This window comes from Pan paniscus, chromosome 8 (genome assembly GCF_029289425.2).
Source record: "Pan paniscus chromosome 8, NHGRI_mPanPan1-v2.0_pri, whole genome shotgun sequence".
In the NCBI taxonomy this organism is placed as follows: domain Eukaryota; kingdom Metazoa; phylum Chordata; class Mammalia; order Primates; family Hominidae; genus Pan; species Pan paniscus.
Window position 1 is genome coordinate 19,692,829 of NC_073257.2, and position 15,187 is coordinate 19,708,015.

Genomic DNA, 15,187 nt, shown 5'->3' on the forward strand with positions numbered 1-15,187 from the left:
GTTAACCAGCTTTCTCTGCTTACCCAGGTTTTGGCACTAAAATGGCTTGGGTTTGCAATGGCACCAGTTTGAGATAAATTTTTAAAAAAATCAACTTGCTATAATCTCTGGGTCTCCTGGTTCCAATTTTTTAATAATCAGATTGGGTAAGTAACAACCACTGCGTTCTGTCTGCCCTGATTGTGCGGCACAGACAAGCATCTATCAGGAAAAACAGTCTTCAGGGAAGGTGTGGCGGGCGGGGTATGCACTCAAGGCATAGACTTGGACTTTTCCATCAGAGTGCGCATAGCTTGAGGTCAAGGATCATGGCTTTTTTTTTTTTTTTTTTTTTTTTTTTGAGATGGAGTCTCTCTCTGTCGCCCAGGCTAGAGTGTAGTGTCACAATCTGGGTTCATTGCAACCTCTGCCTCCCGGGTTAAAGCGATTCTCCTGCCTCAGCCTCCCGAGTAGCTGGGACTACAGGCGTGCCCAGCTAATTTTTGTATTTTTAGTAGAGACGGGGTTTCACCATATTGGCCTGGCTGGTCTTTAACTCCTGACCTTGTGATCCGTCCATCTCAGCCTCGCAAAGTGCTGGGATTACAGGTGTGAGCCACCGGGCGCGGCCGGATCATGCCTTTTAATGTCCATACCCAAGAGATTTAATGACACACTGTAAGGTTGAGAATGTACTCAATAAGTGAGTCAAGAAATGAATCTTTCCGTGGCTCACCTCAGCCCATGATCACCCTTCCCTTCTTTGCAGCCCTCGCTTTTTATAATGGGTACACCACACCATCAAGCATCAGACTATGTCATAGCTTGCATTATTTTCCAGTTCTTTATGTATGTGATGGCCTCATTTCTTTACATTGTAAAACCTCCAAGATTAGCTGAACTCCATTTTCCAAATTAGACACTATGCAACAAGTCATTCATTTTGCTATTTAAAGCATTTATTAAGTTCTGGGAGCCAGGCAACAGGCTGGATTCTGAAGATTCAACAAGGAACAAGCAACAGTGCCTACCTTCAAGAAATGCACAGTGCCATGAGGAAGATAAGTCAGGAGCCAGAAACGTGAAATAAACACTGTGGATAAAGATAAGCTCGGGGTGCTGGGTAAACATGGATGGGGTAAACATGGATGAGGGAAACATACCTCAGATTGCACATTTCACAGGGTTGTGGTCAGGACTGGATGATATAAACAATCTGGACGTAATAAATATTAAGAATTTTGGACATGGTGTCTGCTCCATAAATATTAGTTCACATAGCATTCTCCTTCCTTTTTGCCAAACCTTGCTGCAAAGGACCCTTGCTAGAAGATAAACTAAGTGGCTTAAGAGATACTGTTTTTAAAAGCACTGATAGATATAACTGATGTGATATTTTTAGGCTAGAAATAGGCTATATTGTATTCCCAATACAATATATTGGGAGGCTAAATGCCTCCCAATACAGTATACAATATATTGGGAGGCTACATGCCTCCCAATACAGTTTGATCATTCTGAAAATTAGGCAAAAACACCTCTGCACAAAAGGATCTGCTTATCATCCTAATGTGAGCTCTTTTCCTCCCATCTCATAACTCTTAGAGGAGCGAGTAAGAACATTCTGGACTTGGAGAGACTTGAGTTCTGATCCTGATTCCCTGACAATCTTTCTGATCATGGACAAATTACTTTCCTAAACCTCATTTTCCTCTGCTATAAGTGGGGGAAATAGTACCCACCTCAAAGAATGGTTGTGATGATTCAAGAAGATAACTCATGGATAGATCTTAGCACACTCAATCATTCAACAAATGTTAGTTGAGCACCTGCTCTGTACTGGATGCTAAAGACAGAGCAGAAGAGGAAAAAAAAACACACACACAGACCAAATTATACCTGCCCTCATCGAGCTTACACTCTGGTGGGGGAGAGAGAAAATATATAAGAGAGAGATAAGGACAACTCATAGTATGTTTGAAAGTGATAAGAGCTAGGAAGGGAAAAGAAAACAAAGCAAAGAAGGATATGAAGTAGAAGGCAGGCACTGAAATTCCTGGAGGGCGAATTATCTGAATAAAGACCTAAACAGGTAGTGCCTGGCACAGGTGAATACGCAGTAAATTTTAGCTATTTTACTAGGATATATTTTTGCTCCACTGCTCTGGATTTGGAGCACATTGTGGCTAACATGTCTTGGAGAATGCTGATTTAAGGTAATGACTTGGAGTTGTCACACTTTGCTAGTGATTAGACTTAACCACCATTCAGATTTCTCATCTGCATTACTGGCTGTTCTCATTTTTTCCCCTTTGCACTCATGAAGGTTCTTTTCTTAAAACAAATACACATCATCCCCCTCTGGGGTGATATTGCTACCAGAGGAGCTACTAAAGCATTTGCTCTTCCATCTTTCATAAGGACCTGTCCCCATAAAAGAAGCACTTTGTCTCCCACAATTGTTTCTCATCAGATGCTAAATTACATAAAAGGATGCCTTGTTCCAAGTGGAGCATGGGGGCCTCTCGCTCAAATGTGGTTAGTGCTGCTAATGGGATCTGCGTGGCTTGCATGGAGGGGGAGACCTTTAGCCTGTCATAGAAGCTGACATTCTAAATAGCAACAGGTTCCAGATAGAAATACCCAGCGTCAACACACGTGGTTACTGAGTTAACATGATGACACCACAATCCAAGGGGCTGGGAGCGCAGTAGAAACAGTTGTCCCTGGTGATCAAGGAAGTGAGAAGAGAAGGATTTTCTTGCATCTATTTTCTCTTTTCTAGCCAGACAAAAATCCTTGAATTCCTAAGATGAAACCATTTGATCTGAACTTTCCATCTGCATCTTTTTTCTCCTTTTATTCATGCATCTCCAGCTTTTGACCACGTCCTTTCCAGCTCTAATCAATAAGTTTGCTAAACACCCAGTTGTTAAACACCCAGTTGAGGAAGAGACTGACCACGTTCCTTCCAGCTCTAGTCAATAACTGTTTGCTAAACACCCAGTTGAGGGTGAGACTGAGCTGTGCGATCTTGGGCAAGTTGTGCAAATTGTTCAGGCTTCAGTTGCTTCTTTTTTGACATGGGAATGAGAACACCTAACCAGATAAAACATGAGATTCTGTGAGTGAGGATTGTGAGCTCAGCAAAGATTCAATGACACCAAAAATCATCTCTTAAGGGGCTTCTTGTATAGCTGGACAGACAATGTTGGCACCTGGATGAAGGGAAAAAGACCACATATGCAATGCTAAGGTATAATGAAAGCAAGGATTCCAAGATAGATGACTCACTACTAATGGCTCAACAGTCTCTTCCTGGCATAGCACTAGTATATGACAGTAAGTACAGCAGTGTGTGTGTGTGTGTGTGTGTGTGTTGGACAGATAAATCAACTGTGGCATATCCCTACAACAGGATACCAGGGAACAATGGAAATGAATGATCTACAGCTTCATGTGAAAGCATGAATGAAGATTTTTAAAACAAAGGTAAAGATATCTGGGTTCAGCTGAAGCGCCAGCTTGTTCCACCCAGAGAAGCCCACTTTGTGAGAACTAACAGGAAGGAGCTTGAGCTGCCTGAACCTCTTCTCTATGAATTCATGGCATAATGGGTGTTAAAAAAATAAAAGACCTCTGGACTGTAAAAATGTTTTTCTTCATTGAGTAGAAGTGTGGTGTCATCTCCCGCAAGGAAATGTTTAAAGCAAATTTCAATCATGTCCAAAAAAAAAAAAAAAGATCTGATTCTATTTATTCAGCCTATGAGATGAACAGAAGCAAATGTAAAACCAGCAATTCAATAAACAAGAGAGAGAAGGAGAAATAAATCGAAAACAAAACAAAAATCTCCCACTCACAAACCAAAATTCCAAGAACACACAAACCATCTCATGCTAAGAAAAACCCAAAAAATTCAGAACTGAAATTCCCTTTCAGTTGAGTTCACTGAAGTTGCTGTATAGAATATTAGAATATTAAAAAAAGTAGAGTCTCAGTAATAATGAACAAAACATAACAGAAAAAAAGATAGTAAAAAATTATAAAGCATTTAGAAAACATTTAACAAAATACATGCAAGACTTTTACAGAGAAAAACATAACCTCATTGAAGGACATGTAAAATGCATGAATAAATTAAAAATTATATCCTCTTCTGCATAGTCAATAGTATAAAAGAAGTCAATTGTCCCCATATTTTTATAAATTTAATTAATACAAATCCAATCAATACCCTAACAAAGTTTTCTCTAGACTTGAACAAGTCTAAATTCATAGTGAAGAATAAAATATCAAGAATAAGCAAGACAACTTTGAATAGAAACAATAAGGCAGGAAAATTTCCTTTACCAAGTAACAGGGATTATTAGATAGTGTGATGACAGCATTGATCAGGATAGACGCACACACCAATGAAACCAAATATTGACCTGACGTAGACCTGCACTTGAATGTAAACTTGAAATATGACACGTGGGATGGCCAGTCAATGGGGAAAGGATAGACCCTGGGCAATTAGAATAGAATAGGGCAATTTCACTGGCCCACATGTGCATTCCACATCATTCCACACTTGCCAGATTAGCAATCATGAAAAACACCACTGCACGTTGTCAAGGTGCAGAGCAGGGATGAATTTCCTATGCCAGGAGTGGAAGCTAGCGCTAACACTTTGTGTGTGTGTGTGTGTGTGTGTGTGTGTGTGTGTGTGTGTGTGTGTGTGTGTGTTTAGAGGTAGAGTCTATGTCGCCCAGGCTGGAATGCAGTAGTGCCATCTTGGCTCACTGCAGCCTCTAACTCCTGGGCTCAAGTGATCTTCTCACCTCACCTTCCCAAGTAGCTGGGACCACAGGCAAGCATCAACATTCCCAGCTAATTATTTCCTTTTTTTTTTTTTTTTTTTTTTTTGGTAGAGATGTGGTCTCACTGTAGTCTCAAATGCCTGGGCTCAAGTGATGCTCCTGCCTTGGCCTCCCAAAGTGCTGAGATTACACGGGTGACCCACTGCACTTGAAACACTTTGGATAATACTGGTAGTACCACCACAAAGAAAATTCTAGAGAGTTTGGGGAAAACAAAACATAAACTTTTAAAATAAAATAAAGGAGAATATATCTATGTCCTAGGAATAGATACATTTTCTTAAACAAGAGAATAAAAGCAAAAACCATAGAGATGTCTTCATTAATATCACTGCCCCTACTATAAGCAGTGGCCACTTAATCTCCCACACCCATGCCTTCCACCTGCTGTGCACTCAACCAGAAGCAAAAGCTTTAGTGACTATGATGCCAGAGTGTCAGGATTATTATCCCCTACTTACCAAGAGCAAAAGGGTCCCTACTGCTTTCAGAGAGGTGGCAATCTGACTCCAAACTCCTAGCTGAGAAGCTGTTTTATAAGCTTCTTGCACAAATTGTCTTATCTGGGCTTCAAAGATAACAAAGTCTGAGGCAAAGCATATGTGCTAATATTTTATTGTGGAATGAAACATCGAGGCAGCAGGAATAAGGGAAAATAGACATTGAGGCAGGTAGGGCTGGAAAGCAAATACCAGGTGGTACGTTATAGAGTTGGCCTCAGCTTAAGGTTTCTCTCTCAAGGTTTCTAGTCAGGCTAAACAAAACTACCATTTTTCAGAATAGATCATCCAGGGAAAGGGAAAGGACACTGCTGCTAGCTCCCTCCCATCTCTCACTGATCCAAGCTGGTGCCCTGGGACACAAATTCTGCTTTACCTGAGAGTGGTGTCACGCAGCCCTTCTGGTTGACTGTTGGGGAAGCCAAATCCTGCACACCATGGTGTGTACTTCATTTGAATCTAGGTTTGGCGGGTAGGGCCCAAACTCTCAATGACTTAAGTGGATTGGGACTAGTGGCTGAAGTTTCTGCCAAGGTGGATGTGAAGGAGACAATGGTAGTGGCAGCCAGGATGTTCCAATGAGCAAGTGCTCAAAGGCCCAGGAGTTGATGGTGCCCAGTGATGCTGGGAATCTGGTTCACTACCTCATGCTAACTCTGCCTAGAATCACACAATGTTTATCTAACATCCAATCCTCCTACCAACCATGTAGGAGTAGCACTATCCACCTCTTACAGAAAAGAAAACTGAGGCTTTGTACAACATACCTTGCAAGTAGTAGAATGAGTATTTGAACCTAGTAAAAAGTGCAACGTTTGTACTCTTTCTCCTAGCCAATGTACATCTCCTATTCCAAAAATTCTACGCAAAAGATGGCAATACCTATGATAAAAGAAATTTTGGGGTTGGTGGGAAGACGTGGTGGTAGTGGTCACTGTGTGTTGATCGGACTTCAGAATAACAAAGGAAGAGTTTCCTTTTTACTTATTACTATGATGCACCATTTAGACATATTAGTTATAGAGAACACAAAACAACATACTTTGACACAACAAATGAACTGCATTAAATGGAATGTGTTATAACCCAGGCTTGGGCTGACAACACAAAAACCTCTTGATGAAACTATCCCCAAGTAAACCTTTGCATCCCATCTATTATTTTGATGTTGTATTTTCACCAAACTGATAATATGTCCAGTCTTCACATGGAATCACCCAAGGTCACGTTGACATAAACGGCATTTCTTTAAACACAGTCCTTGAAACTCCAGTAAGCATCATGCTCTTTCACAGACGTAAAATAGTCACAGCACAAACCCCAAGACAAAGGGGAAGTAACTTCTAGTGAACTGAGGAAACAGCCTTACTAAAGAGCAGAAGAATTAAAAATAGGTTTTTGGTGGCAACATGAAAAGAAATACAGATTTTCTTTCTTGCCTTGATTCATTCAATTTAGAGGTGCAGAACAGAGTTCAGCTTCCACTCTCTTATATCTTTGGTCTTTCTCTTCTCAAAGATCTTCAAGTGCAAAATTGAAATATAACCATCCTATTTACTCAGCCATTTCACCCTTTATCTACTTGCTTCCGGTGTATTTTGAGGAAATGAACAATATGTTTCCCATTTTGCCCTTTTAGGCCTCATTTTTACTATTAAAAAAAGTTTCCTAGCCGGATGTGGTGGCATGCCTGTGGTCCCAGCTACTCAGGAGGCTAAGGTGGGAGGATCACCCTAGCCCAGGCGTTTGAGGCTCCAGAGAGCCGTGATCATGCCACTGTACTCTAGCCTGGGTGACAGTGAGACCCTGTCTCAAAAAAAAAGTTTCCATAATTAAAACAAAAGAAAAATTTCTATATGTAGAATGTGATTGCCATCAGAGCAAAAATAATATTTAAAGAGAAGTAAATGACTGCACCACTGCACTCTGGGGTGACAGAGAGAGAGCCTGTCTCTAAAAAGAAAGCAATAAAGTAAAAAATAAGGTGAAGCAAGATACTTGAAATCATCTGGGATGTATGAAAAAGAGAAATTGTTCAACACTCCTCCACCTCTGTTACCTCAGTGCTTTTTCTCCTCTTCTCCCTTAACCCTGTCCCTAGGAGACGCTACCTGAACCTGTGGTGACAGAGGAAGGGGACAGGTTCTGCCTGTGAGAGATCCGAGAGATGGGGTAGGACGGCAAAGGTCTGTCTTCCTATCCCAACTTCATTGCCTAAAACCTATGTGTGACACTTAAAGAAAAATGATAAATGTAAATGTGGTTATTTAATTATTGCTCTCATAGTAATAAAGCAGTCTTTCTACTAAGGCATCAGGAAATCCCAGAATAACGGAAATGATTGAAAGTGGGAGGGCTAGAGGTGGTTGTGTGAGGATACACGAGAATGTTTTAACAACTAAAAAGAATAAACACAAGTTCCTCGACCAGAAAGTTCCATTCTGGAGCTAGGAGGTGACTCTGAGAGGTCACACAGGACTTTGAGAGCCGTGGTCGTTAACAACCTGGAAATAAGGCTTTAGTGTGTGGCAAAAACAAAACAAAAAATTCAGAACAAAATAACTAATGCAGACGCTAAAGATAATATTGAATGACCTTCAACACAAAGACCCAAACACCACCACAGAATTTATTTTTACTTTATTAACAATGTGGCTTACAATTTTTTTCAAGTAAAAAGGGTTTTTTTCATTTAGAATAAAAATTAAAATATAACTCTGATATAGATTTTCATTTATTTACATGAAAACATATATACAGAATACAATCTTACAGCAAACCAAAAGCACGCCCTTCGTCCTGCAAATTTCAAAAGTAATGACACCAATTTTTCCCTTTTACGCACCAAAAACATACACAAGATAGGAATCCAATTTCAATACAAACTATTCAAACTAGAATGCAAAACAGTGAAAGGGCTTTCAACATTCACCACGAGGGATAGTTGATGCTTCCAGAGATCATGCTGGCTCCTGTTTCAAGCAAGTGAGATGATTATCTTTTTCTGTCATTTAAAAAAATTTGCCTCAAATTTTTCATCCTAAGGTGATTTTTAGCCAACGATTGTCCTAGAATTTTCCTTTTTTCGTCAGCACATCTCTTCAGCCACACAAAAAGCACTGCTCTGCGTTGGTTAGGCGACACGACCATCATACTTACTGGGCCAAATCCCATTACTTAGTGCAAACAATTCAGAAGGATTATGGCCTCTTCCTCAAACAATATGGAATTATTTGAGTTGTTATTTATCATTGAAACTAGAGAGGTTTTAAACCAAAATTCAAGGCAGTACTCTGTCAGCAATTACAACTTTTAGGTAAATTACATGGGTCAAAAGTAGCACAATTTGATTTTATCATAGTATGTTTCGGGTATCTGCAAACCATTCTAGTGATAGAGCTATGAGAACTGGTCAACTTAAGAATTCAACCATGTGAATGGGAGTAATTTCCAGAAAACTCTTGAACAGAAAAGGGCAGTAAACAAAAGAATTATTGAATTATAATAGTTGCCAATACAGATTTCCTTTGCTATTTAATTATTGCACCAACGAGATATGGGCAGTATGGATATCTTGCCAACAATTTCTTCCTTAACAACTACAGGTTTCTTAATTGACTATGTTGCCTTTCAAATAATTGCACGCACGATCACAGCTTTCTAAAGACAGAACAGAGAGGAAGTGAAGCCTTGATTCGCCATCTCAATCCAAAAGCAGCAAAGATGCTCAAACCACAACAAAGATTTTTAACACTACTGTTTTTTTAGTTCTATATACAGAAATAAATATAAATGGGTGTTCTATAAAATAAGTATGAAAACCCCTAGTACTTCTAAAACTAGGCGGGGACAGCTCTTAGAAAGGGGTGTTTGGCATAAGATAGAAGGCAAATCTCAGAACTTGCCAAATACAACACTCAAAATTCTGTGAGATAAGTTAGGGAAACGACACCCATCTTCAAAAGGCTGATCAAAATCAACCTTCTAGAGAGGGCAGTAAAGGTCACAGGGGCAGTGTTCAAGGTGTGGATCATTTTAATGTACTGAGGAACAAATCAAAGCAAACACAGGAAATAATCTTTCGAATATGATCAAATAAGGTGGGAGAACCCAGAAGCCGTGCAGCTCAAATACTGTGTCTGACTCCAACTTGGATCAAATGACTCTAATTTTGAAAGTGATGGATGAGTTCCCCACGCTGTGCAGCTCTGTGGTGAAGTTCACTGTGTTTTGCTTTTGTTTTGAAAGGCAAAGAAGTTCTGTAATGCCAGTAGTACCCTGTTGTTTTTCTAGGTTGTTAGGCTTGTGTCTTTGTGGACAGGATATTTTTTCAACATAGTACAAATGCAGTCAAGAAGTGAGGAGCTGAAACAAGCTCCGTGAGTTTAGGGTGAGACTGAGCGATGGGCTGTCATGATTCAAGTTGAGGTGGCATCTCTTTCTCAGGGTTTTCAAACGGCGCAGACTGCAGAGTCTCCCGGGCCAGTTCCAATAAGTTCCAAGTGGCGTGATGCCCACAGGAAGTAGGCGCACTAAGGAGAGGACTTTGGTCCCAAAGAATCATCAAAGAGAGACGGAGAAGAAACGGTACCATCCAGGGAAGGAATGCGGGGCATCACTTTTTAGTGTTTAGACCATGACATTGTTGGCCTAGGGGCTATGGTGGCATCGGGGCACACATGTCAAATCCACTTTTTCTGCCAAAAGCAACAAGGACACACACAGAAAAATGCTCCATGAAATTGGCCCTACCTTTAAGACAGACGCTGGTGAGAAGTGAATCCTACAGAGAAATGAAAACACATTACAATTCTGTACCAGAATTGCTGCTGATGTGAAGTCCATCCACCACGACGGAAATCCCCGGAGAATCCAAGCTCAGAAGGACACTGGCAACAGCTGGAGGAAAAGCACCTCCTGGGTCCTAAAATCTTTCTGGGCTCTCCTCAAGGACCGGAGAGATGGCATAGAGACAACTTTCATGGCGACGCCAGGCTGCGCCCTCCTGTGCAGTGGTCCCAGCCATCTCCTCCCTGGCACGTGCACAGACAGTGCTCACCCATGGTGACCGCAACTGCACAGAGAAACACTGAAGTTAAACTGTCAGGGTGAAGGATACGGAGAGTCTTGGGCGCTTGGCTCCATGGGAAGCAAACACTTTCCCCTGCGACAGTGGCTGTATCCTTCCTGAGCTCCTGGCGGGCCACACACTCCAGCTTCCTAGATGGGCTCCAGAGAGCTCCTGGGGGATCTCCTCCCTCCAACGCGGCACCTCCTCCTCTGTGCCACCACTGAAAAGGGAGACAGAAGTGACATTTGTGCTGCAAGTCCCTGTTCGGTTGTGGCCACCACATTCCCTCACCCTCGTCTCAAATACAACAGAAACAGCTGAGCTTGAAAAGGCCACAGTGAAGGATCATCAAAGAGTCAGCGCGGGGAAAATGCCAAAGATCTGGAAATGGATGCCCTTTCCAATCGTTTGACAGAGTTTAACTCCACGAGACTGAGCGTTTAAGGCCAAAAGCATGTGGCTGAGAAGGCAGGGGTGGAAATCCGCAGAGAGTTCAAAACTTGAGCTTAAAGGAGAGATGCCCGGGGCAAGCCAGCCACGGATCCCAGAGACATTTCTGTCGGTGTACAACTGACACACTCCTCGCATCTGAGGTCCCCAGGCAGATGCATCAGCCAAACTCTAAAACTTGATTCTAGAAATCGACTGCAGGGGAGACCAGAACGCCTCATCCATAAAATATGTGTTTTCCATTCTCATCTGTAACCATTACAGAATGTTAAGAAGGGTGAGCTTGAGCAATCAAAGTTTCCAAAATCCCACTGAGAATCATGTCTGGAAATGTCACAGAAATGCAAGCAGCTTATCAGCCCACTGCAGAATTTTACTGGAACTGTGGAGACTCTAGTCCAAGGGACGAGCTCAAGGTAACTGTGGTGAAAAAGCAGGAAGGGTGAGAAGCCTCTGCTTCCAGTGTCCGCTCGGGAACTGTGGGAGGGTTTGGTTTCCTTGCATAAGTTTAAAAAGGCATCTTGGCAGCCACCACAGCGGAACACTGTAGTCCACAAGGTCTGAGTGGAGATATGGAATCGCTCATGAGGATATGGAGATGGCTTCTGGTCCAAGAGGCCAGCCAACTCTCGCAGCCACAGCTTTGTCTGCACGTGACCTGGCGGATTTAACACAACTGCCCAAGAAATTCCACAAGCAAACTCAAAGCCAGAAAGAGCTGTAAGAATGGCCGAGTCAGAACTGGGACCAGACCCTTCTTATTCTTTTTCTCATTTTTGTACGATCTGGATCTTTCTTTCCAGCACGAGCGGGATGAACGCCAGCGGGAGACAGTGTGCTCACCACCGCACCCTCAGTGTCCACACCTGTCGCTTCACAGGAATGGAGGTCCAGAGTGATGAGAAGTCACCCAAGATCTCAGAGTTTGTTCTCAGCGAAACCAGGGTGCCAAGTGGCTGACTCCAGATTCACTGCTCATGCTGCATCGTGCCTGGTTCATATGCCGCCAGCTGGGGCAGAACGAGACAGAAGGGACGCTCAGAGGGACTCCTGCTCAGCGACCTGCTGCAGTGATCCTTCTAAGGGGGATGTAGCTGGTTCATGAAATGCTTCCCTCACATCTCTTTCCCTTCCCCTCTCTGAAACTAAGCTTTTCCTTTGATATATAATCCAACATTTGCCTAAAAGACTCACTCCCTGATCCGGCTACGATTAAACAACAACACTGGAGTTAGTTGAGGGTCTAGAAAAGACTGGGTAGAGTTTGTCTCTACAGATGTTCTAGGTTTCAATCAAAAACCATCCAGTTGGGCCGGGGCGTAGTGGCTCACACCTGTAATCCCAGCACATTGGGAGGCCGAGGCGGGCAGATCACTTGAGGTTGGGAGTTCAAGACTAGCCTGACCAACATGGTGAAACCCTGTCTCTACCAAAAATACAAAAATTAGCCAGGCATGGTGGTGGGCGCCTGTAATCCCAGCTACTTGGGAGGCTGAGGCAGGAGAATCACTTGAACCTGGGAGACAGAGGTTGCAGTGAGCTGAGATTGCGCCACTGCATTCCAACCTGGGCGATAGAGCAAGACCCTGTCTCAAAAAACACAACAAAACAAACAAACAAACAAACCATCTAGTTGCATGGAGATGCCTGCCGGCCTTCCTTCACTCCCCGTATTCCTAAAAGGCACCTCTAACAGAGGACAGAGTTTTAGCACGTTTTTGTAAGGATGTCGCTGCCAGCTGCATTGCAAAGGAGTTGCCACCAAGATGAAACTGCAGGTGCCACTCAACCAGGGTCACACGCCTATCCGTAGGAAACTGCATATATAAATGTGCTCGTGTGATTACAGGAAACACTACAGCATGGCGTGAGGTTTCTTCCTTGGCGACATTCTTTGTTTTCAAAGAATGCAGTCCTCATCTTAGGAAACCCTGCTCCAAGGGAGCTGCCTGATTTGGGGCAGGAGAAAGGCAAAACGTGGGTGAGCCAAGAAGCAGGCCCACGTCCGGCAGCGTCTGATGCATGACTTTAACTGGCACTCCCCAGAAGCGACTGCTGCTGTGCTTTGAAAACATGGAAACAGCTCACAGGCTGGCGGAGGCAGAAGATCCTGGGCTTCTGGTTTTCTGGTGATACTTAGTGGCTGTACCATTTAACATATCCCGGAAAATGAAAGTTTCAGTCCTGGAAACCTTTACCAACACCGCATCCCAGCAATAATGGGCCACCTCCCGAGGGCAGACTCAGTTGGCGTACTGGGCGTAGAAAGCCACTTTGACTCTCTCGATCTGGTGGCATAACTTGATGGCGGGCCCCAGCTTCAGCTCCATGCACTCCTGCACCGTCGGAAGGGTCAGAAGCAGGAGTGCTTGGCCGTCAATATCCTGCAGGAAAAGAAAGGCAGGTTAGAGAAGGGGTAGTGTGCACTGGGGTACACAGATGCGTCACAGCAGGCTCCAGTCCGGGGCCAAACATGACAACAGGATGCTCTTGTTTCATTCAATTCAAGGGATTGTTGGTAGAGACACCAGCCCGGCTTGATGACTGTCTAATCTTTGTGTTACTAAAATCTTTTTGTAGCTGGGCACAGTGGCTCACGCCTATAATTCCAGCACTTTGGAAGGCTGAGGCTGGAGGATCGCTTGAGACCAGGAGTTTGAGACAAGTCTGGGTAACACAGCGAGATACGGTCTCTACAAAGAATTTAAAAATTAGCTGGGCATGGTGGTGCAAACCTGTGATGCCAGCTACTCAGAGGCTGAGGTGGGAGGATCACCTGAGCCCAGGAGTTTGAGGTTGCAGTGAGCTGTGATCATACCACCGCCCTCCAGCCTGGGCAACACAGCAGGAGACTCTCTAAACAACAACAACAAAAAACAACAATACAAATACAAGAGCTTTTGGCTAAGGGCACTCTGGCTACTCTGAAACTCACATACCTACCCTGGTGGGTAGAAAGAGCTGGAACAGGTGGGTTGCTGCGGGAATTGCTTCCCAAGCTTATTGCCCCTTGCTGGGAGGGCAAGTCACTCTCCACCCCAGGCAGGGCCAGGTCCTCCCTAAGTGATGCTGAGACTTCATCTGAGCACTAAGCAAAGGGATCTCTACTAAAAGACAAGGCTCCCTCAGCTCCCTGCCAAGGTCTGGCATTTCACCATTAGGATGAGTGAGAAGATGCTCAAGACAGATATGCCAACGACAGCACAGTTTTCCATAAAGGGAAACACACACACACACACACACACACCCCCCATTTACAGACACACACTCCCCAGAGCGAGGTGTCACTTGTACACAGATCTGTTGCCCCACTGTGTCCTGCCTCAGACTTTCTCTACCTACACACAGGGCATGAAGACATTCATTCAATGAATGTTCAGTTGAATTTGCTGCAGGAGGAAGCATACAAAGACCCACTCCAAAGCTCTAAGACCCTTCCACTGGACATCTTTGTCTCTTCAGCAGCTTGCTTCCTATAGTAATCTGGTTCGTTCACATAGATGTCATTTGACCGGACTGAGGAATTTAACCACAATCCTCCCTCGTATTTACCAAGATGATCTCAATCGTCCAGAAGGAGTCACTGAGGGGTCTGAGAGATTGCAGGCCCCAGGCAATGATGAAGATCAGTGGTACCGTAAGAGCATTAAGTGAGCTCCACATACTGGAATTTCTGCCACCTGCAGAAGAATTATACCCAGGGCTGCCATAAGCCACAAGGACATTAATAGCCAAGCAAAAACACAAGATCATACGTCTCCGACAACACCTGTCAGTGACTTTCGCACAGGCAGCTTATTTTCTTAAACTAACGGTTTATTTAGCTGTCTTGAAAATATCTAAAGCAAAAAGGCAAAGTGTGTATAAATGGTAGCCTTGAGCAGACTAATCTTCTAAGCAAGCATAATTCATCATCTGATCAGATTCAAAAGACTAATGTTAAGAGCAGGAATAATTTATCTTCAGATCAGATTCAAAAGCAACAATATTCCCTAATAAGTACTGTAGCAATAAAAATGAAACATTAAGTTTAAAAGTATCAATGTGAGTGTCATTTTTTATTTTTAAATTACAGAGGAGCACTAGCTATGATGTAAGTAACTCGAAGCCACGTTCAACCAAGACGAAAGGTGACCTTATCAAATCACAAAGTAAACAGATCTGTCTTGTATACACACTGAAAGCAGGAGACAAACTGTAGAAAACTGTCACTATATTTTCATGCTATGTTTATATCATTTTTCCCTTTCTCTATAGTGCTCATACATGTTATTTTACTTTCTTTTCAGATGCTACAGAAAAGGCTGATTGCAGCTGGGGGG

At 43.1% G+C, this 15,187-nt stretch overlaps 1 protein-coding gene across 3 annotated transcripts in view; it reads right to left on the reverse strand.

The window, feature by feature from the left end:
• Positions 1-7,967: 7,967 nt before the first annotated feature.
• Positions 7,968-15,187, reverse strand: part of SFMBT2 (Scm like with four mbt domains 2) — a 256,051-nt gene continuing 248,831 nt past the window's right edge. For all 3 annotated transcript variants that reach the window (XM_034929914.2, XM_008953126.4, XM_055092391.2), the window contains one exon: positions 7,968-13,249. In XM_034929914.2, the coding sequence (XP_034785805.2) occupies positions 13,109-13,249 (141 nt within the window). In that variant the 3' untranslated portion in view covers positions 7,968-13,108. The remainder of the gene's footprint in view (positions 13,250-15,187) is intronic.